The following is a 24,424-nucleotide window of genomic DNA, read 5'->3' as shown; positions in this document are numbered from 1 at the left end:
GTTTTTAAAGACCAAGGAGAATTCTTGTATGTGCTATTCATAAGGAATTTTGATTGGTGTTGATGGCAGAAAACTAATCTTGACTGAATATAATTGGTTGCTAAGGCTATCACTGAGCAAAACCCTCTGTAACAGGTTGCAGGGGTTTGGGCTGAGTTTGGCCCAGTTCAAAAGTTCATGGGTCCTCCGGTGAGGAGGTCATAAGACCCATCTCCTTAATGGCTTCCCAGCTCCATTGTAAACCCCTTGATAATTATTTCATCTTAAACAGGTTTAACTGGAATAGGAGAAGTAAATAAAATGTATTTAACAGAGTAAGAGATAACACTTGGCCATGGGTTAGCATTAGTCAGCGAAAAAGAGAAAATGATTTTTTAAAAGGCCCTTGATATTGCTGCATAACCTATGGGATGGATAAAAGCACCATATACTGAGATAGAGAACACTGGGGATGAAGAGTTGGAAAGGGTGATATTATGAGTCCATTTTTCGGATATTCTCAATTGTTTTGTGCCTACAGAATATCTAAATAGAAATGTCAAAAAGAAAAATAGTTTAGAGCCCAGAAAACAAATCTTATTTTCAGATTGATTCTAAGATCTTCAGTAAATGACAGCGGCCCCAAGGTCAAGAGGTGAACGCAACAGAGGGTGGAAGATGTCACTGCTATGTAACACCAGCTATCACTTCCACACTTCTAGGTTCTTCTGGTTGATGAGAAGGATCAACCAATCCCCAATAAAACTGTAGTCGTCAGGGTGGATGCAACTACATACCGTTCCAGCCTTACCACAAATGAGCACGGTCTGGTGAACATTTCCATCGATACCACCAAATTCACATCTTCTCTCTTTACAGTTACGGTAAGTGGGAAGGGGCATCTGGGACTACAAAGAGATTGCTGAGGGCACATAATTTAAGGATATACAGGAAGCATGTAAATTCTAGGGAGAAAAGAAATTACAATTAAGAGTAAAATAGAAATTAAGCCATTTGGAGACCTAAATTATAAGAAAATGTTATTTGCCAGAAAACTTTCACTTTAGATAGACTCCATTTACAGCATGGTCTAGTTTCAGGAGACACTTATTAGATCATCTTGAAATTCCCTTGTAAAATTCAATATTTTTATAATTTTATTACAGATTAGATTTTGTTTGGTTTCTTTGGCATACTGCTATTTTTTGTTTTCCATAAAAAATTTAAATATTTGTATGCAATTTATAGGCATAAGGGTATTAAGAAAAAGTAATTGATCCTGACTGTGAGTGAATATTATCTACTAAATCAGAATAGCACAACCTTAAATAAACTTAAGGAAAAGTCACTCACAGATTATGCTTTACTTGAGAAAGCAGACTGATGGAACCAAATAAGCACGGTTCACATAAAATCTTCAGTAAACGACTCTTAGAGTGACCAATATATACATAATGTACATTAACAAATAGCATTTTTAAGACTTTTACTCTTTCCACTAGGTCACTTACAAACAGAATAACCTCTGTTTTGATAACTGGTGGCTTGAAGAATTTCATACACAAGCACAGCACACTGTAAAGCGTATTTTCTCCCTGAGCAAGAGTTACGTTTCCCTTGAACTTGTTACTGGTACCATGGCCTGTGGACAAATCCAGGATATCCGGGCACATTACATCCTGAATGGACAGATTCTGAAGGACGAAAAAGAATTAACTTTCTATTATTTGGTAAGAATGGAAAGCACTGTAGCTCCTCCTAATTGTGTAGACCCCAAAAAGATTGAGTTCCTAAGTAATGCCCTTTGTAAGATATCAGTGAAAACCCTTTTTTCTTGAAGAAAAGTTGTTTCCTAATAAAGTTATTAATGCTTTAATTTCTTATTATGCTCTGGTCTCTACTGAAACGTTTAGTTTTTATGAGTTCCAATGGAAAATTATTGAATGAGAGGAAAAAGCCTAAGAAAAATGCCTTGCTAGTCAAAAAGAATGCTTTCCTTAAAACTCAATAGAAAAATAAGCAAACTATAAGAAATCAAGAACTTAACCAACAGGAAATAAAAATTATAAACATTGGGGCACCGGGGTGGCTCAGTTGGTGATTAAGCATCTGAGTCTTGATTGATCTCAGGTGATGTCTTGATCTCAGGGTTGTGAGTTCAAGCCCCATGTTGGGATCATTTTGCACATGGAGCCTACTTTAAAAAAAAAAAAATTATAAACAATCTTCTGGAAAATATTCAATTTCGACTTTAATTGGAGAAGTGAAAAAAAAACAATAAAGCCAGTAGCATTTTACACCTATAAAGCTTCTAAATAGTTTACAAAGTTCATGACTAGTACAATTGCAGGAGAAAAGGACATTGACAGGCATATTATAAATTGGTATGATACTTTTGAGACCAATAAACCTATTTGTGTCCCAAGACTAAAAATATGATCCAAAATTGGTAGTTACTCAAGTAAGTCATTTTAAGAAGACAAATTTATGTGTAGGAGATTCTATATAGGAACATTAACTATAAATAATATTTTTTTAAATTCTTTGAAAAAGTAAAAAAAAAAATTGATAAGTTAGAATCTTAGTTTTATTGCTTCCTAATTATGTGACCCTGAGCTATTTATATAATTTCATTTGTAAAGACAAATATCAGTCATCTTCCCTGAATACTAGGGATGGTATTTATACCTATTTCATGGGAATATTGTGCACATTAAATCAAATCTGAAAACCAAATTATTTAGTTCAATGCCTGGTACATAGAGAGTATCAATACATTTAGTTTTTAACAATAGAGAATACCGACATATATTTTATATCTGCCTTTACTGTATATTGCTTTGTGTATGTTTAAAATATTTATTGAAAGAACATGTAAGCTTGAAGTATTAATAGTCAAGATAAATAGCAAACATTACGTAAAATATTAAAACACTGCAAAACTTCTATATCTGTTATTTAAGGTATGTCACTATACATATAGGAAAACACGAAAGAGAACTTGAGTATTTGAAACTTTTGGACTGGAGTAGTGAGATAATTTACTTATATATTTTAAATACGTTTATGTAAGTATTTTACATAATACGTTACGTATTTTAGGATGTGCCCTTTAAAATGATAATGGATATATTTCCCTCTTCAGATCAAAGCAAGAGGAAGCATCTCCCAATCGGGAAGCCATGTGTTGTCCATTGAACGAGGAGACAGTAAGTACTTCCAGGAGTTCCTGGGTTTTTTCTCTCAAATACTCAAATCCTGAACATTGTAGCAAGATGGAGTTATTTTCACATCTTACATTTTACATGTACTTTTTATAGAGATGATGATCACCAACCTTCTTCCATCAACCAAAGATGAGGAAGCTAATATAAAAAGATGGCATAGTAGGTTCATTTTAGCCCATTTAGTATTTTTTCTTCATTTTATAGCATTTCTATATTTTAAATTTTATTCCTAAGGTAAAATATATTCATTTTATAATTAAATGTTTTAAAACGCATAAAATAATTTGAAAGTGCAGAAAATCACCAAAGAAAAAACTGACTGTGTAGGTCTTCGTATTCGTTTCCTATTGTCGCTATAATAGATTGCCACCCACTTTCTGGCTTAAAACCATGCAAATTTATCAGCTTAGTTCTGTAGGTCAGGCTCTCCCTGGGCTAATATCAGGGTGTCAGCAGGACTGCATGCCTTCTGGAGCTCTAGGGAATTAATTATCTGTTTCCTTGCTTACGGACCTCCTGCATGCCTCAGTTTCTGTCTTCAATGCCAGAAGTACATCATCTTCAAACCTCTTTCTTGCATTTCTGCCCCCGCTTTAAAGATCACTGTGATTATATTGGGCTCACTTGGATAACCCAGAATAATCTTCCCATCTCAAGGTCCTTGACTTAATCACATTTGCAAAGTCCCTTTTGATATATAACATATCACATACACAAGTGTTTGAGATTATGCTATCTTTGTGGGGACATTAGTCTACATATCACAAACTGCCCTCTGGCCCCAAAGATTCACATCCATCCCATATGCAAAATGCATTCACCCCGTTCCAACAACCCTGAAAGCCTCAGTCCTTTATAGCATTAACTCAAGTCCAAAATCTCATGTAAGTTTCATCAGCTCAAAAGGCCCAAATATCATCATCTCAATTATCTAAATTAGATACTGGTGGGGCCTTGTGTAATCCTTTCTAGGATGACAAAGAGTGATTAGTCCCAAGAAATTTTGAAAGCGGCTAGACAAACATTAGGTTTCAAGATACTGCTTTATCTGCATCTTACAAGTATTTGCAAGTGACATTTTCATTTATGTTCAGTTCAAAACATTCTTAAATTTCCCTTTGAATGTCTACTTTGGACTATGGGGGTTCATAAAATAAATGTTATTTAGTTTCTAAATATTGAGATATTTTTCTTATTGATTTCTAATTTAATGCCATTGCGATCATATCTTTTAAATTTACTGAGACATGGGGCACCTGGGTGGCCCAGTCAATTAAGTGTCTGACTCCTAATTTCAGCTCAGGTCATGATCTCAGGGTCATGAGATCAAGCTCCAAGTTAGCTCCGCACTCAGTGCAAAGTCTGCTTGAGATTCTCTCCCCCACCACAATTCCCCTGCTCATGCATGCTCTAAATAAATAAATAATAAATAAATAAATAAATAAATAAATAAAATCTTTTAAAAATGAAAAAAATAAATTTATTGAGACACAATTTTATGGCCTGAAATATGATCTACCTTGGTAAATGTTAGCATTTCTATTCTTTTGCTCTTAAGTGGAGTGTTTTCTAAATGTCATTTAAGTCAAGTTGGTTCACAGCATTTCTATATCTTAGATCATACTTTCCTTCTGGATTTTCTTGAATCATCAACATCTCTTGATGAAAGAATAATTGACTTTTCAAAAAAAGGGTCTGTTACAAAAAGATGAATCCCTTTAGTCTATTTATTTGTTACACATCCCCAGTCTAAATCTCATAAGTAGCTTCCCTTTTTTCTATTCATTTGAATAATTATAGGCTAACATTTTACTAAGACAAAATAAAAATAAAATAAAAATTTTTTATTGACAGAGCATATTTAGAGAGATCAAAAAGCTCATTTACCCAAAAAGGGTCAGAATATCCAGGAAAAAAAAAATGAAGAATAACATGTTACAAAGATTAAAATGTGTTTGTCTTTTATCTTTGAAACCTCATTTTTTCTATTAGTCCTTGGCACACAGTGGGTACACAATAAATATTCTTAAACTAATTCATAAATGAAAGATAGGATATCTCTTTGTTTATAATTTGTGATAGCTAAACTTTATTTGAGGTTTATATATTTGAACTATCCTTGAGGAGAACTAAATTTGGAGATAATATATCTTCCTGTTTTCATGTATCTCTATAAAAAGACTTTTAGATAAAAACATTAATAAAATATGGTCCATGCCCTCAAGATGCCCTCAAGGTGTTATGCTTTGTATGTGCTTTTTATATGGTTTTAGTATTATCATTTCAAATTTTTTATGGAAGTATAATTAACACAATGTTATATTAGTTTCAGGTGTACAATATATTGATTCGACAATTCTATACATTACTCAGTGCTCACCATGATAAGTTTAGTCACCATCTATCACCATACAACATTATTACTATATTATTGACTGTATTCTCTATGCTGTACGACTCAGCCATAAAAAAAAGAATGGAATCTTGCTATTTGCGACAACATAGATGGACTTAGAGGATATTATGCTAAATGACATAAGTCAGAAGTTTCAAATTTATTTTGACCCTGCGGTTTCTGTGTATTTTCACCACAAGCTGTCCTCAAATTTTCTATAGATATAGGACGGCTACAATTTTTAAAGCATTTTATGCTATAAGGAACTTAGAACATTTATGAGAATATTAAGTGGGTATATCCTATAAGCACTATCTATGTATGCACACAGAAAGAAACCACTAAGATAAATACAGGGAATTCTCTGATAAAAATCAGAGACACACCTTGTTTTGTATGTCATTATTTGTCCTTGTATCTCTGCAGTATTGAAAACGGCCTGAAGTAGAGACTGTGTTGCATTCTTTGATTATCCTCAGGCATATGACAGGCATTGTGTTGTTTTGGATCATAAATAGAGATAATTAAAGATGTCTAGAAGTTCTTCTCTCTTGACTTTTTTCTTTTTTTTTTTTAAGATTTTATTTATTTGAGGGAGAGAGAATGAGAGAGAGAGAGAGCACATGAGAGGGGGGAGGGTCAGAGGAAGAAGCAGACTCCCCGCTGAGCAGGGATCCCGATGAGGGACTCGATCCTGGGACTCCAGGATCATGACCTGAGCCAAAGGCAGTCGCTTAACCAACTGAGCCACCCAGGCACCCTCTCGACTTTTTTCTTAAGAAATCTTTTTTTTAAATTTTAAAACCAAAATGTGCATTAAATGTTCTTCTCTACTTAAGCAAAGGAAATGAACAAGTAATCCTACATCTTTAAGAAAAACTGTCATTGGTTCAGCATGTAGGTGTACGTGCACAATGGTACAAATGCAAGTCTTCTCTTACTTTCGTGTGCTCCAAATGTGAGTAAGTTTGGAGAGCCTCTTCTTTCTAAAGTTGAGAACTCTTCCCTCTTCCTAATCAATTATCTTGGACTTTTTTTATTCTCCAGCGAAAGGGGTATTTTCCTTCTCCTTTCGAGTGGACTCAGACATCGTTCCTGCTGCCCAGTTGCTGGTTTATGCTATTTTACCCAGTGGAGAAATTGTCGCCGATACTGAGAAACTCGAGATTGAAAACTGTTTTGCCAATAAGGTGGGTCTTTTGTGTAAGCAGTTCTTTTATTCATCTCCCCTTTGGAGGTATGAAAAAGAAGGAAATTATGTCCATTTTAAAAACTGCTGCATAGGGCTCCTAAAACATCCTCCAAAGGACCTCCAAAGGCTGACAGAGATGCCATACCCTGCCTGAGAGGGCTAGTGAAGAAGTCCAAAGCAGGTGGCCATAAACACAATGTTTTAAAATTTTCTTGTTTTATCTTAAAATTCATGTGGAATCCAAAATCTGCTCTATTATAAAGCTTAAATAGTTTTAATTTTGCAGTGTTTTGTTCCCTAAATTTTCAATTAAAAATGATGCTTCACAAGGATGTGTCAGTTTTACCCCATTGTACCCCCTGACACACATCCATGTACTGTTGCAGAAACCAGTAACTCACTGTGAGTTAAATTCTGATAATACAGAACAGAGGTATATGTATGTGCCCCATGTTAAGAAACATAGCCTGGGCCCTCTATGATAATGACCATAGCATAGCAGAAAAATCTAACATACTTGCAAATTTCCAAAGAATACATAGTTGTAATAAGAAGCCTACTGAAATATAAATAAGCTTTATCCCAAGAGAATTTTGTGCTGTAATTTTAACATTAACAATCAGATGACATTCACCAACTTCACATATCTTTTTAAAAATATACCTAGAGGGCGCCTGGGTGGCTTAGTTGGTTAAGCGACTGCCTTCGGCTCAGGTCATGATCCTGGAGTCCCAGGATCGAGTCCCGCATCGGGCTCCCTCCTCAGCGGGGAATCTGCTTCTCCCTCTGACCCTCCCCCCTCTCATGTGCTCTCTCTCTCTCAAATAAATAAATAAAATCTTTAAAAAAAAATAAAAAATAAATAAATAAATAAAAATATACCTAGAAAGACTCTTTAACATGAGTTTTTGGGAGATTAAAACTGCATTTATAGCAAATGAACATTTCTGCAATGAAAACTATATTAGATTATCCTTTTTAAAATATATAATGATCCACATAAATAATGATCCGAGAAAAGTACACAATGGATGCTGATTTAATTTTTAATTCCATCTTCCTGAAGAATGCTAGGAAGGTTTCCAAGAGCATAGTTTCTGTTCTGTTTGAATGTTCTGTGTGTTACTTGTGAACCTGGGGGAGATTCCTGTCTCCAGCTTCCATGCCCTTCCTGCCAATCATGGTAGTTAGGTGTTTGTTAAACCTTGGAAGGGCCATGTTATGCTAATCACTTTCAGCACAGTTTGCTCATTCCAGCAGTGGTTTTTCTCTGGTACAAAGCATGTGACAACTCCTGAGTAACACCAGAAAACTCCACAAAGAATCAAAAACCCCCGGACATGATTCTCAACGTCTTCATGTTAAATATCTTGTAACTTACTCATCAGAAGTAGAGATAAGGGGCGCCTGGGTGGCTCAGTCGTTAAGCGTCTGCCTTCGGCTCAGGTCATGATCCCAGGGTCCTGGGATCAAGCCCCACATTGGGCTCCCTGCTTGGCGGGAAGCCTGCTTCTCCCTCTCCCACTCCCCCTGCTTGTGTTCCCTCTCTCACTGTGTCTCTTTCTGTCAAATAAATAAATAAAATCTTAAAAAAAAGAAAGAAAGAAAGAAGTAGAGATAAGCTGGGGTGCCTGGGTGGCTCAGTCTGTTAATCGTCTGACTCTTGGTTTCAACTCGGGTCATGATCTCAGGGTCGTAGGTGCGTTCTCTCTCTCTCTCACTCTCTCTCAAAAAAAAAAAAAGTAAAGATAAGCTATGAAAAAATAAAAGTATTTAGAAGAAAGTTGACTGTTTTTATTTACCACTAAAAGTTAGAAAAGAGAGTTATTAAAATTACAAATTGAGGACCCTAGAAGGTAAACAACCTGACAGGTTGATGAACAGAGTGAAGAGCAGGCTGAGAATGTGAGGGAGGATCCAGGTCAGTTGGAGATGTGTGTTCCCTCAAATCAATAATATACTTTAAGTATTTTCTTCAATTTTCATAGGGATAGAGAAAAGCCATTTTCTATTCAAAATTCATATCCCTCTTTCTTACCTTAAAAATAACAGATTTAGGATACATGTTAAATACAATGTAAGAATTTCAATTGCCTGTCATTCTTGACTGGATATGATTATTTATTAAGGATAACATTGATTAATATGGTTAAGTGAAGACTCTCAAAGTATGTCTTAAAATTCTCTTTTGTTTTCACATCAATAAAACATTTTACATTTTCTAACATAGCCACTTCTTGATTAATAGTATTTTCAGTTGATTATAATCCTAAATAATTCATGTGTTCATTTGAAATAGGCAGTCACAAACATATTTTAAGAAACTTAAATTTTCTAAAAATAAAAACAAACATGCTTAAAATAGAATTCTCCATAAGCAGTGTTTTCATAATATATTGAACTCTAGAGATGAATATTACTTCATTTTTTTAAAGATTTATTTATGTATTTTGAGAGAGAGAGGGAGGGAGCACGAGTGAAGGGAGGGGCAGAGGGAGAGAACCTTCAAGCAGACTCCCTGCTGAGCGCAGGGTTCAATCTCATGACCCATGAGATCATGACCTGAGCTGAAACCAAGAATCAGACGCATAACCGACTGAGCCACTCAGGTGAGCCTAGAGATGAATATTATTTCATTTTGAGGATAAATCAATTAATATTTTTCATATAGGTTTCATGATACATGAATCCAACTGTTACATTAATTCACAGATCACATAGCAGGGTTATCATAGTTAATTTCAGCAATCCAAGCCAAATATTATTTAACTAAACATACTGACATTTCATTCCAATCCAAATCAACTTGCAGTTCAAGAACCTAAAAAGTTACCTGATGCTACTACAGTATCTAAATTCTAAATGATTTTATTTTATATTTTGAATATAAAATAAAACTCAGATTCCACTCAGGAAATGTTTACATAAACATAGGGAACTGATAGTTTCACTTATCAGTGAGTTTCTTCTGGCCAAAGCAGAATCAAATCTCTGAAAAAATTAGGCACAATTTTCCATTATTTTGTAGTTCTTATTCTTTATTCACAGTTCTTTGAATTTTCTCAACCAGTTAACTCTCAGAATGTATATTAGATGTTCAATTTTTTTAATGACCCAATAAATCCCCGATCCCGATAAACAGTACCGCACTCCTTTTGAATGTCAGATGACTAAGACTGCCACCTGGAGGAGACTTCAGGCAGCTGGTCGCATGATTTTTCATGGCACCAGGCAAACTACATACATTCACCACAAAAACACTGCACAGAGAGAGGTCAACTATAGCAAGGTATGTATCTTTGTTAGCATGTGTGTTCTTATTCCCATTCAGGATTCTGTTTCAATGTGACCAAAACCAATTTACATTTCACCAGTTATAGAAGGCGCAGGAAACCTGAGTTAACTGGGAACACATTTCCAAGTTATTCCGGAGATAGTTAACCAGTAGCCCCGAGGTGTATGCACCTCTTAAGCCTGGTCTAAAACGGATGAAGAGAAGCCAAGTGTAGAAAGAACTAGTCCTAGCCTGGGGTAGAAGAGAGTGTTGAGGTAGCAATACTTAGTAAATTGAATGCCATAATCATATCCTCTTTACAGGTAAATCTGAGTTTCTCCGAAGCCCAGAGCCTGCCGGCCTCACACAACAACCTGGAGGTCATGGCCACTCCTCACTCCCTCTGTGCCCTCCGTGCCGTAGACCAGAGCGTTCTGCTGATGAAGCCTGAAGCTGAGCTCTCCCCTCAGTCGGTGAGTCCCCTTTCAGCCTCGCATGTCAGAAAATGCACCAATGAGAAGACCAGCTTGAGAAACTGGAGGTTGTAACTAAAAGGACACGTTCTTCCGAGTGTCAGGCATGGCGTAGTAAGTTACGTATGAGATGGAATTAGGTTCAGTTCCACAAAAGACATTGCACAAAGGGCTTCACAGGTCTCACCTCGCTTCATTCTCTGTTATAATACAATCTCGGTGAGGGAGCAACATGGCTGCCCTGCCGCGTTCCCTGCCTGGCACGGTACCTCCTGCATAAAAGATGCTCAACACAGGGCACCTGGTGGCTCAGTTGGTTAAGCGACTGCCTTCGGCTCAGGTCATGATCCTGGAGTCCCTGGATCGAGTCCCACATCGGGCTCCCTGCTCGGCGGGGAGTCTGCTTCTCCCTCTGACCCTCCCCCCTCTCATGTGCTCTCTCTCATTCTCTCTCTCTCAAATAAATAAATAAAATCTTCAAAAAAAAAAAAAAAAGATACTCAACACATTGTCAATGAATGAATACATGAAGAATAGCTCTTTAAGGTGGGTATTATTACCTTAATTTTAAGAATGAAGAAAACTCAGCTAGGATAGATCAAGCCACTACAGAAAGAGCAGGCCAAAAATCTATCTTAAGGGTGGAATTGGAATCAAATTTCTCATTTGATGTCACCTTTAATGCACCACGTTTCAAGATAGTTTGTGAAATGCCCGATTTTTAAGCTTTCCTTAAAATCTAGGCACTTACTCACTGCTTTGAAATATGGACAAAAGAGAGTTTCCATTCAAACTTGTCTTTTAGAGATGCCTCTTGTAACGAAGCACTTTCCAATAAGCCCTGTAGTTTACTTTCATCGTCCCTTTATTTATCTAACAAATGTTCACTGCATCTTGACTAGAGGCTGGAGCCTGCTCTGGGAACAGGAGTTCTATTGGTAAACAATCAGACGTGGTTTTTTGACCATCTTAGGCTTACAGTCTTACTTGGTATTAAAATAAACAAACAAGCAACAGAAACAAATAAACATGTAATAGTTCCAAATTCTGCTAAGTATAATGGAAGGAACAAAAAAAAAATGTTGACATAAAGAAAAAACGAGTTGGACATTTTTTGAAATAGTGATTAGGAGTGTCCTCTTAGAGGGTCAGGAAACAAAGGGCTAGGGGCAGGCATGAAAAAGAATGAGAGCAGCGTGCCTGTAGGTCTTGAGGTCACACTAAGACTGGAGTGCTCTAAAAGGAAAAGGTAATGGCCTAATATGTAGTGGGGGGTGGGGGGCGAAGGATAGTAGAGACTGTAAGTAAAATGGAAAGTAAGGAAGATTGTGACGAGCTTTGTTAGCCTGGAGCAGAATTTGGAGTTGACAGTAAATGCTATGGTAAATCTCAAGAGTTTTTGTTTTTATTTTTGTTTTTATTTTTTTTATTTTATTTTTTTTTTTTTAAGATTTTGTTTATTTATTTGACAGAGAGAGATACACAGCGAGAGAGAGAACACAAGCAAGGGGAGTGGGAGAGGGAGAAGCAGGCTTCCCGCAGAGCAGGGAGCCCGATGCGGGGCTCGATCCCAGGACTCCGGGATCATGACCTGAGCCGAAGGCAGACGCTTAACGACTGAGCCACCCAGGCGCCACCTGTTTTTATTTTTTTTTAAGATTTTATTTATTTATTTGAGAGAGAGAGAGAGCACGAGTGGGGGCAGGGGGGGAAAGGGAGAAGCAGGCTCCCCGCTGAGCAGGAAGACCAGTTCACAGCTCGATCCCAAGACCCCAAGATCATGACCTGATCACAGGGCAGACACTTAACCACCGAGCCAACCAGGCGTCCCAAATCTGAAGAGTTTTAAACAGCAGAGTGACAATTCAGTTTCTCTGTTAAGAAGATGTTGTTTTCTGCTGAGAGGATGAGAGCAAGGATGAAAGAACAGAAATAGTTAGTAGGTTATTGTAGTAGCATAGATAAGAGATGAACGCAGCCAGATTAGGAGGTCTGCACGGAGGCCAGTGTTTGCTTAATGGCCTGGGTACTATGTGACTGAGCAGGTGGCCCGACACTAGGCTCTCGGCAAAAAGTCAACTGCAGTTGGTTTATTTCTCGGTTGCCTGTGCACCTAGTTTTTTCTCAAGCTAAAGTTGGTCCTGAAACAGTACACTAAAGCAAACAAACAAAACACTTAGTAAGAGTTAAAAACAACTTAATCATTTTATAAAGTGGGAAAAGAAATGAATCAAGAATTTACAGTGATTATTTCTGAGTGATGGGATTATGAGTGGCTTTTGTTCTCTCATCACACTTCTCTGTACTGTTCACATTTTCTGCTTCCTTTCTTTTTAAAGATTTATTTATTTATTTGAGAGAGGGAGAGTGCACATGCAAGTAGGGGAGGGGAACAGAGGGAAAGGGAGAATCTCAAGCAGACTCCCCGAACGTGGAGCCCAATGTGGGGCTTGATCTCATGACCCTGAGATGATCATGACCTGAGCCACCCAGAAGCCCCTCGACTTCCTTTTAAAAGAATGCATTTGGGCTAGGACACGGGAGACTTCAGTTTAATTCTTACTCAACCAAAATGGGCTCTGAGACTTTGGTCAATTAATTTGATTTCTCTATGTATTCATTTCTCTTGTACAACAGCAGGATTAGGATCCATAACTTTCATTATCTCCGCATGATTGTCTGTGTTCCTTTTTATAGTGTTGGCATGGGAGTATTAAATAAACACCACAATCTTTTAAATCTCAAATTGAACATTATCACACAAAACAAAATTAAAAAATAAAACAAGAGTTTTCCCTTTGTTCTCTCAATATTGTAGGTCTATAATTTGCTACCAGTAAAGAGTGTCCTTAGCGTTGGATATGGAGGTCCCCTGAACAAAGATGATGAGCAATGTATCAATGCAGAGGACATAATTCACAATGGAATCGTTTACACACCAAAACGGATCCTGGATGATGATGATGTTTACAGTATTTTTGAGGTAATTCATCGGCCTGAAAATATAACCAAAACCGAGTTTTAAGTCTTTGTTAAAATGGAGAACAAGTGGATTTCTAAGCTCTAGAATCTGATTTTGTGCCCCCTAAAACAAAGCTAAAATTAACAGAGAAATACTGAACCCTCAGAGGAATGGAGAACTTTGTATACATACAGATATTCAATCACCAATTTATCTGGCTCTTTAAAGAACAAAGGGTGTACTTTTAGAGACCACAACCTTAACCAAGTTGATCCCAAAGCCGTTTACTGTCATATCCTCCTCTCAGCCTCTGTCAGAGATTCTAGTATGTGAGAATAACCAAACATTTTCCATAGTACCTCTGCTGTCCTTGGCAAGTGAATACCTTATTAGCAGCCTTATAGCAAGCAGCCTTTTGCACAATAAATACATATTGAATGAATAAATGACTGAAAACACAAAGTATAATACTTTCATCATCTTCAGTACAGCAAAATTTCCGGAAAACTTGGAAGTAGCCTTTCAGAAGAAAAGATTTACAAAACTTGGGTAGGCACTCTGGCATTACGGGTCTATTAGATAAAATGTTTATCTTTGAGATTAACTGTAATGAGGCAGTGTTATGCAAGGAGAGTTTATCCGGTTTGTGAGATTAAATCTTATCACCACTGGAAGGACTAACCACTCTCTTTATACTTTGAGGAAAACATGTCATTCTTCTGCAGCGCAGCAGACGGCAATTTAAATCTCCCTCTTCTGGAGCCTCCAGAATCATCAATTAGTTGGTGGTAGGGATAGGAAGAGGACTTTTTAGGTTTACTAGCTAAATGTTTAATCTTTAAACATGTATTTCTGATGTCTTTCTCCCTATTCCATGTCATGTCACTACGGACAGTGTCCTGCCACTCAGGGCAGTGCCCGATGTCCTACAATTTCCCAGTACTCTGAGATAAGACAGCAAGTAGTATTTACCTGTGACTAGTATTGAAGAAAAAGACAGTTGGGACCAGGTGGGCTGTAGGAATCAGGTTATACTGTAGGCATCTGCATGTCCGTTTTGGGTGCAGAGATTCAAGATACTTAAAACAAGGAAGAGAGGAGGTAAGAATAAATTATGAAAGAGCTGAGCTGAGTATAGAGATTCAGGGAAAGGTATATATTTTCCAATAAAACATGAACAAAGCCAATTTTACTAAGACCGTGAAGAAAAATCTCCAATATGCAACCCTATAATTTCAAATGAAAAGAAACAAATTACTCTGTACAGTAAAGCCATGAGATACACACACACACACACACACACACACACACACACACACGCACGTTATATTTGTTTGGGGGGAGAAAAGAAAGGGAAGATAAACATCCTAGTGTAAAATATTTAGTTTCTTGGATGCAAAATATAAAGGGGCATCAGCTTATAGCACACAAAATTCAGAAATAGGAATCAGAAGACATGAGTTCTGATCCCAACTTCTGTTCACTAACTGAATGAACTGGACTTTCTGTGAATCTGTTTTCCTATTTATAAAATAGCTCTGTTCCCTATTGTGTGGAATTTTCACAAGGGTCCTATGAGCTCTTTCACAAGGGTCCTATGAGCTCTGTCCATAATAATATGAAAGTGTGATAATGTAGGGAAGGAAAAATTTTTCCTCTACCCTCCTTCAGGGTCTTCCGGCTGAACTAAGAATTAATTTACATGAGACAGATTAACTGGAGAAAAAAATAGTTTAATTACATGTTCACAAAGGCCCAATAATGAAACCGAGACCTAAAGAAATGAACAAGCTCCTGGTTCTTATACTTTTTAGATAAAGACACAATGAATTTAGGACAGATTGACAGGATAAGGAAAACAGATGTTTGGGAGCTTTAGGATTCTAAGTGGAATTTGGGTTGAGGTCGTAGATTAGAAAACAAAAATAACAGGGCTTGTTTCTACAGGTTTCTTGGCTTTAAAGTTTCTATCTCTGGTGATAAGGATTTTTTTTTTTTTTCGTTCTTTGTACAGGGAGGGTATCTCTCACGTGGGAGATGTGTTTCCTGCTGTGAGGGGGACAGAGGAGGCACTGGGTGTCCTTGCACCAGCTGTCTCCCGAATAACTTCAACTCAAAATAATCAATATGCCATGTGGGACATTTGGGGGCAGCCTGCCCTTGGCCCCTACAGTCCAAATGTAAGGCAATATTCCACTCTCAAGATTGGATTGCCAGTATGCTTTCATAGTTCTTTTTCGTCCAGTCTGCAGGATTAAATATTTTTACCAACTCAGAAATCCACAAGCCGCATTGTCAGCTGCTTCTGACGCGTCCAGGAATGCCTATGCCCTATGTAGGAAGTAACGGTGAGATTTATTTGCCTGCTAGGATAATAGGAAAAAAATGATGTTTTTCTGCATATAAATGTTGTGACTCTAGAGCAACTTCTTGGTAAGTTTTCTCCAAATAACATCTCCACCGCCCCCCAAAAATGGGATTTTTAAAGCAATTATTGTTTCTTTCTTTCTCTCTCTCTCTCTCTCTCTCTCTCTGAGATCAAAATTGACTGTCATTTTGTCCTAGCCTTCAATGATCTTGCTATTTCAAATCCTCCTTATCCAGGTGGTTTCATCAGCTACATTGGTCAGGATAAGACAGACTATACCGCAGTAACAAACAAACCCCCACATCTCAGTGACTAAGCGTATGACAGCTTTATTTTTTGCTCACACAAAACTGCTTTTGAGTCCAGTAGCTGTCCGGAGCAGCTCGTTACCAGTGAGTCGGGGATACCCGTTCTGCTTTCACCTTGTGACTCCATCTCCAATGTGACATTGAAGGTCATTACCATGGGAAAGGAGTTGGTTCGCACATGACCTTTTTTGGTCAGCTGTGGAAAAGGCATATATCACATCTGCCCTTACTGCAAGGGAGGCTGAGAAATACGAAGGATCATATGGATATTTATCATCTGTGTCATATTCTTTTATAAAAATCAAAGAGATTTTGATATATTGGACAAAATAGAATAATCCAACTTTTAGCAGATATACTACTAGTCTCCTAGTGTGTTTCAGGTATACCTGGAAATGAGGGAAAGTTGAAAAGATTCTGAGTATTTTTTTCGATTGCTGTCAGACCTAGAGAAATTTCTCACTGCATGTTTGAATATCTACTAATCCTACTTCCTAAAAAGAAATGTGCTGGTATAAAGTGTTTCTTAAAAATAAACACATACTTTAATACAGTAGAAATACTTTAATACAGTAGAAATTATTTACCTACGAAGACAAAGAATAAAGTTCTAGTTGGCAACAGAGGAGTAACTGAGAATATTCCCTCAACAGAAAGAAAACTCTGTGTACAAAAAAAAAAAAAAGAAAAAGAAAAAGAAAATTCTGTGTACAGAAAAAAGAGTACTGTGCTAAGAGCAAAGGGACATGTTCTCATCACATTCCTGCATGGTAGGACATATGGAACTTTGAAAATTCACAGACTCACTTAAACTTTCAAAGGTTCAGTTTCTTCCAATCTGAAATCAAAGTGACAACATCAAAGTTACCGAGTGTATGTGTGACTATAAAAGAAGAAAATAGAATTATGATTCCAATAATAGTATGTTTTTTAAACAAATACTTGAAAAGCACTATTACATTATTTTCATATCCCTCTTAATACCAAGGGTGTATTTTCTTTCCAATTCTAAGGGAAAACATGTTCATAGAATGACCCAGAAAACCTGAAAACAGAGTACCATCATTACATTCCTTTTTTTAAAAAAGATTTATTTATTTGCAAGAGAGAGAGAGAGGTGTCCCACGCAAGCAGGGAGAGGGGCAGCTGGAGAGGGAGAACAGACTCCTCGCTGAGCATGGAGCCCAACACAGCTCCATCTCACAACCCTGAGATCACAACCTGAGCAGAATGATAACCAAGTGTTAGATGCTTAACCGATTGTGCCACCCAGGGACCCCCATCATTGCATTCTTATCCCACATATTCTGTAAGGCTCTAGCAAATTTTGCATTTGTATTTGTCACCTATCCATCCTTTCCTTTTCATTTCCACCTTAGTCTTGTGCCTCATTATTTCATAAGGAAATGACTTAAAAACCACCCTAACTTACCTTTCTTGCCTCCAGTCTTTCTCCACTTCAATCTGTCCTGAATACTGTGAAAGGCATTATCACACTTAAACATGGCTTTTATCATGTCACTTATTTCTCATAGATGGTCACTATTTCCAGAATTCATAGAATTACTGTCCTTAAGGTTTTAAAAAAGCATGTCCTATGATATTATTTTATATATATGTAAAATACATATATGTCACATTTCTATTTATATATTTATACCTGTGCTCCCTATCTTCTGATCTCTAGAGTATCACTTTTTTTTTTAAACCAGGCTAACTCCTACCATAACAGATCTAATTTATTTGTCCTAATCTTCATGGAGTTTTATTATATAATTACATCTACTATTTACTCAACACAGCCCTAAAATAGACATCCTACTCGATTTTCCCCGTGGAGCATCCCTTCTGACCTCTGCGTGTGTATTAACAGAGCCATTTCCATCAAATACCTCTTCCATTCTCCTCTGTTTCTCATCCTTCAATGATCATCTAAAAGTCTACTTTGGTGAAGTCTTCTTTGGCCAATCTAAAGTTCATTTTCTGTCCTTTATTGAGTCTCTGCTGTCTATAACACATACTTTACTGTATCCTAGAGTTTCTGTCTGTATCTCAATCACCATAAAATAAAAAAGCATTTCTGAAATCCTCTTGCTGTAGCTCCTATTCATTCTTCTTGTTTGATCTTCACTGCAAATGGAGAATACGTGATCATTCTTTCAGCATAAAAAGAATATTTGGTGTATTAAGTTACTCTTTATTCTTCCCGTTACCCATTGAATAATCAGCTTCTAGAGAGCTGCATTTGCTTTCATGTCTAGAGGAAAATACATTTACCTCCAGACTCTTTGAAGAAGCAACAGGATTAACTTTCCTAGAGGACAAATAGATAAATGAACAAAGTCACAAGCTGGTAGATTAAGCTGTTCCAGTAATAAATATTCCCTGAGCAAACGACCTTATTCTACTTGAGAACTAGGCAACTAGAAATTCATGATAAAAATGAGGCTTACATTGGGCCCTTCATATTGTTCTGCCACAGCCCTTCCTCTAGCACGTGGTATTGAAGGAGCAGTTTATCCAATGTTCATCAGAGAGAATCCTTCAGCTGTGGAAGTGAAAGAGACGGTCCGGAAGTACTTCCCTGAGACCTGGATCTGGGACTTGGTGCCACTCGAGTAAGTTGTGTGTTGCCCAGGATTTCGTTTAGGAAGAGATGTGACTCATCCTCCATGATTCTGATGTTCCTGAGCCTTGCGGTTCTGCTCCACTTCTTTCTGGTAAACATTTAGGTTCATAGTTCATTGATCTCATAGCTCAACAATGCAATTTTTTTTTTTCTAATTTGGTCCTGAGATATCTAAAATCATGCCAAGTGGGAAACTACCCTTGCCCCCAAGAGGAAAGGAAAACTTTCAGAGACTTTGCTAGGAGTGCTGAATCTAGGATCAGGTTTAGTATTGACCATACTGGGTTACTAGGTTAGCATGCTCCACAATCAGCTTGGGTCCGTGCTAAAAAAAGGATTGACTCACAAAGGCTTCCTCTTATTCTTTTCTCTAGTTCATCAGGTAGAAATGAGTTGGCAGTGAATGTCCCTGACACCATCACGGAGTGGAAGGCTAGCGCACTCTGCTTGTCCGGATCGACAGGGCTGGGCCTCTCCCCCGTCATCTCTCTTCAAGTGTTCCAGCCCTTCTTCCTGGAACTCATTCTCCCCTACTCTGTGGTGCGAGGAGAAGCCTTTACGCTCAAAGCCACCGTGTTCAACTATTTGTCCCATTGCATTCGGGTAAGGGCACTTCTCTGGGAGTGAGCAAAAGTGGAAGGGAGACGCACAGTTGCCATTTAATATCCGGGTCTCCTAGGTAATCTCCCAGCAAATCATAGCTGAAGAATGATGTAGCCTAATTTGGGAACGGAATAGTTGCTAAGAGCAAAGCTCCCTGACTGGTCCAAGGTGGTAAGGTTATATTCATTTGGGGCTTTATTTTTTCTGTGTATTCCTAAATTCAGACATCATTTCCACCTGATTATTTTTCACTCTGACTAAAGCAAACATCTCTTCGTTGTGTTGGCACAAGCCTAAACCCTGGGAATATCTCAATTCTTCTCGGTTTTTCAGTTCCCTATTGGCAACATTAAACTACAAAGCGTTGGACAGGATTTACCTTGTTTGAACAATTTCTCAAAGCCTCTCAATTAGTTTCCATTGTCCCATGAAGCTCCTTGACCCATCATTGTCCCTCGACCTGTGTTCTTTCTCAAACTTGTGCGTGGGTATGGGGGACAGGTCCGTGTGCAGCTGGAAGCCTTTCCTGACAAGTCAGCGGACCTAGTGAAAAAGAATGAAGAAACTCCCTGTGTTTGTGGAAATAGGCAGAAAACTATGTCCTGGGCTGTGACCCCAAAGTCACTGGGTAAGTGGTAAAGTTGTTGACAAATCCTACTTCCTATGTTGTAATGATGTGCTTTCTGCTCTGATCCAGATACATGTTTTTTTCCTCCTCCTTCAACAATGATGCATTGAAAGAAAATGATATGCAATATAGGAGACACTTGAAAAGATAAACCATGCAATATAGAATCACTGTTTAACTCATTAAGAATCTTATTCCCCAGGAAAGGTGAATTTCACAGCTACTGTGGAAGCCCTGAAGTCTCAGGAATTGTGTGGCAACGAGGTGCCAAGAGTCCCAGCGCTTCGACGGAAGGATACCGTAATCAAGCCCTTATTAGTTGAGGTATGCCGATAAACTTTCTCTGAGTCTCAGAGCCCTTTTTATATTATATAGCATTATATAATATGTCTGTGACAGTGACATTTCACTCCTCAAAATACAGATGTATCTACAACTCAGCTTCTTACTAACGTTTTCTCTCTACTTTAAAGTGATTGATTTTTTTTCCTATACACTCAGTATGACCTTCTTTTTTCACTTTTTTTTCAATATAAAGCCTGAAGGAATAGAAAAGGAAGAAACTTTCAACACACTCCTCTGTGCTTCAGGTAAGTGTCAAAAATAGACAAAATTCGCATGTTAAGCCACTTGCCAAAGTGTATAATTTTAGAATGCTCTTTGTGGTATGTTTTCCTCTGGAAAAAAAAATAGTGTACTCTCCCATGTGCAAATCTAACGATATTTGATTCAGAACAGTCTTTTCCTGATGAAGGCTTATAGAAGTTAAAAGACTTACCTAAAAGCTCCTGGCTAATAATGAGAACTAAAGTTGATGACCATAGAATAGGATTCTTTCCAATATCCCTGTGTTTTTCAAACTTCCTCCTAAACAATTTTTGAAGTATTAAAATATCTATGTGGCAATAGTACTATTTATTATTCAATTAATAGTTTAAAGGTACTCAAGTTTAATTTACTTGTGTAAGTTACTTGAAGAAGAACTTCAGGTCACCAACATATATAGGAAACCAATATTTTACTAATACCATTAATATAATCATATAAAAATTACCTTTAAAATACTCAACTCTGCACCATCTAGAATCATCTTGAGGATGATGTTCAGTGTGCAGATCTCTCCTCTCTAGAAGCATCCCTTCCCTTGATAATCTCATTTAGTAACAGAACTCGAATAACAACTTTGTACTGGAGACCACAAAATATACAACTTGGGTCCACACTGCTTTCCTAACTCGAACTCGTGTATTCAGTTGCCCATAATCATCTCCACTTACAGGCCTGTAGGCTAATAGGCATCTCAAACTAGCATGTTCAAAACTGCTCTTCTGCTGGTCCCCACAAACCCACTCCTCCTACAATTTTCTCCATCTCAGATGATGGAAATTCGGTTTTTTTACTTGCTTGAAATAAAAACTTTGGAGTCATCCTTTACAATGTTCTTTCTCTTATACTCCACACCCAATCTACTTTCAAATCTAGTTGGTTCCACCTTCACATTATATCCAGAATCTTCCCACTTCTCACCATGTCCACTTCTACTCTAGTCTTTTCTCTCTTGGATCTTCTCAATAACCTCTTAACTGGTCTCCTGGTCATCTTTACTTGATCCCCTACAGCAAGAGGAATCATTTAAAGCACATTTCAGATTATGTGCCTCTTCTGTTCAAATCTTCCAAGAGTTTCCCACATCCCTGAAAGTTAAAGCCTATGTCTCCAATGTCCCCTCCAAACCCTCACTACTGCCATGACTTCATATCCTATTACTCTCTCCCTTACTCACCCTCCTCTGGCCACACCGGACTCCTAGATTGGTCTTGCAACACAGCCACCATGCTCTAATCTCTGAAATCTTTTCACTTTTTGTTCCTTCTTCCTGGAAGTCTCTTCCCTCAGATATCTATAAATCTTACTCCTTGACATACATAAAGTCTCCAGTCACCTCTGATTTTGTTTTATCAAAGAGGGGAACCTGCTTCCCATACCCTACACTTTCTGATTTGCTCTGTCTTACTAGCTCATCCATATAAACACTCTGCTTTAATTTTCTCTATAGAACTTATTAGCATCTATCATATTAAATATTTATTTGTTATCTTATTACTCCCATTAAAGTGAAAACTTGTAAGTCAGGAAATTTTTTTGAAAATTGTTTATCATTGCACTTAAAACAGAACTTGGCATATAGCACACACTTAACACATATTTATGACATGAATGTTATTTTCAAAAAACACTAATAATAAGTACTAACATAAACAATGAAGGGAAAGAAATAAGCATAACATAAGGTATATGCTTATAAGGAAATCTGTAAAAATTTAGCACCAACATATATTAATATGAACTTCACTGCGAGATGAATCATGACTTTAGGAGAAAATCAGACTGCATCAAAGAAATTATAGAATGATCAAGAGACATGAGAGGTTGGAATTTGATCAAAAAGAGGAAAAATTTCAAAAAAATAGAATATTTCTCTCATTTTTTCCCTTCCCTTATATATATTTGTCTTCTTTCATTAGAAACTGGTGTATCTGAAAAGTTGTCACTAAAAGTTCCTTCAGATGTGGTTGAAGGATCTGCCAGGGCGACATATTCGGTTTTGGGTGAGTCTGCCAGCCCAAGGCAAGCAGCTGTCCATCTCATTACTCTAGTGCATGCAGCCTCACCATCCACAGTTAATGAAGACTTTGGCTGTAGGCATTGGATTGAGAGAAAGAGCGCTAAGCTAAGAATCGCATTGTATATTAGTCAGAAAGGGGGTTGAATAGATGTTGTGCTACTTATTATACCTTGACATACTCGAAAGAGTAAAAAGGGTCACTTCTCTGTGCCCTCATCTTCAGAGATTGACTAGGTGGTGATGCTTCCTAATAGATTTGAAAACAGTTGGTTTTTACCAGACATGCGGTTCATCAGAAAAGATGTGCCCAGCCATTGTTTTTCCCATCCTGGAATCATCGACTTTCTTTGTCCCACTTTTCTCTATCCTTTCTATTTCTTGTTTTTCTTCAGCTCTTATGCTTTCTTGTCCTTCCCTCCATACGTGATTTGACCTCTCATTTAGCTAGTAATCTATCTTCCTATCCCAACAGAAACCAGCTCTGCGGTCCTCCGATTTTTTTTTAAGGATTTATTTATTTATTTGAGAGAGAGAGAAAGAGGGGGAGAGAGAGAGAAAGAGAGCGCCCGTGCTAGCGAGTAGAGGGAGGAGCAGGGCAGAGGGAGAGAATTCTTAAGCAGACTCCCTGCTGAGCACAGAGCCCAACGCAGGGCTCGATCCCATGACCCATGAGATAGATCATGACCTAAGCAGAAACCAAGAGTTGGACACTTGAATGACTGAGCCACCCAGGCACTCTTCCTCTGATTTTTTTAATGTCTTTCACTCCCCAGGTGACATATTAGGCTCTGCAATGCAAAATCTTCATAATCTTCTCCAGATGCCGTATGGTTGTGGAGAGCAAAATATGGTCCTTTTTGTCCCTAACATCTATGTTCTGAACTATCTGAATGAGACACGACAGCTGACAGAGACTATCAAGTCCAAAGCCATCAGCTACCTCATCAGTGGTAAGCAATAATCCCAAAAGGAGAAATCTTAATTGATTTCCCAAATATCTCTCTCAGTGAACTCAAATCAGCATCCCTTTGGTTAAGATTTCATAATCACTGTTGCTGTGACAACCAATGAAATGTCCCACTCTACTACCGAAAATTCAATGGCATTATCAAGCCTTGGAGACATCTTAATAAAATAGTAGTTTTCCTATGATTCCTATCCAAGTATTGAGGAAAAAACTGATTTATTCTCCAACGTCTCTGCTATTTCATAAATCTACGAATATTTCTTCTTCAGGGTACCAAAGGCAGTTGAATTATAAGCACAGTGATGGTTCATACAGCACCTTTGGGGATCATAGTGGCAGAAGTCAGGGAAACACTTGGTAAGATAATTATTTCCACATGCTTGCTATAGATCCATTCTATTCTGGAATTCTGGGAATAATTATTCTCTGATACCTGGAGTTCTTTCATGGAAATGTGTTATCCTTTAAAAATCCATATGTCTGTCATCACTACTGTGTGATCTCACCATTTCGTGTATGAATGCAGGCCATCTGTGATAGCACAGTAAATAGCAGTAAAATAAAGATCCCCCCAAATGGAAATATAAGGCAGAAAGTGTTATAATGTGAAATGGTAGTAGGAGAAGCTTCTATACTGTGCATTAAGGGAAAGGAAGAGGGAAAAGACACAAGAGACTGTGATGTTATTAAAATCATTCAGGAAATCGCAGTGTGGGTGATGGAAAGGTTCGGAGGCTCCAGCAAACATTTCGTGAGAAAAAAAAAAAAAAAGTGGAAAGCATCAATTCAGGAG

At 37.6% G+C, this 24,424-nt stretch overlaps 1 protein-coding gene across 1 annotated transcript in view; it reads left to right on the top strand.

The window, feature by feature from the left end:
- LOC118519672 (pregnancy zone protein-like) overlaps positions 1 to 24,424 on the top strand; it is a 44,535-nt gene that overhangs the window by 13,444 nt on the left and 6,667 nt on the right. Inside the window, exons 11-25 of the mRNA XM_078075578.1 lie at positions 702 to 863; positions 1,482 to 1,709; positions 3,125 to 3,188; positions 6,649 to 6,791; positions 10,391 to 10,540; positions 13,359 to 13,523; positions 15,748 to 15,850; positions 18,673 to 18,796; positions 19,182 to 19,410; positions 19,912 to 20,038; positions 20,241 to 20,362; positions 20,577 to 20,628; positions 22,564 to 22,647; positions 23,438 to 23,614; positions 23,901 to 23,988. Coding sequence (XP_077931704.1) covers positions 702 to 863; positions 1,482 to 1,709; positions 3,125 to 3,188; positions 6,649 to 6,791; positions 10,391 to 10,540; positions 13,359 to 13,523; positions 15,748 to 15,850; positions 18,673 to 18,796; positions 19,182 to 19,410; positions 19,912 to 20,038; positions 20,241 to 20,362; positions 20,577 to 20,628; positions 22,564 to 22,647; positions 23,438 to 23,614; positions 23,901 to 23,988 — 2,018 coding nt within the window. The remainder of the gene's footprint in view (positions 1 to 701; positions 864 to 1,481; positions 1,710 to 3,124; positions 3,189 to 6,648; positions 6,792 to 10,390; positions 10,541 to 13,358; positions 13,524 to 15,747; positions 15,851 to 18,672; positions 18,797 to 19,181; positions 19,411 to 19,911; positions 20,039 to 20,240; positions 20,363 to 20,576; positions 20,629 to 22,563; positions 22,648 to 23,437; positions 23,615 to 23,900; positions 23,989 to 24,424) is intronic.

This window comes from Halichoerus grypus, chromosome 6 (genome assembly GCF_964656455.1).
Source record: "Halichoerus grypus chromosome 6, mHalGry1.hap1.1, whole genome shotgun sequence".
NCBI classification, from domain to species: domain Eukaryota; kingdom Metazoa; phylum Chordata; class Mammalia; order Carnivora; family Phocidae; genus Halichoerus; species Halichoerus grypus.
The sequence above is the reverse complement of the archived record's forward strand: the minus strand, read 5'-3'. Positions and strand labels throughout refer to the sequence as shown.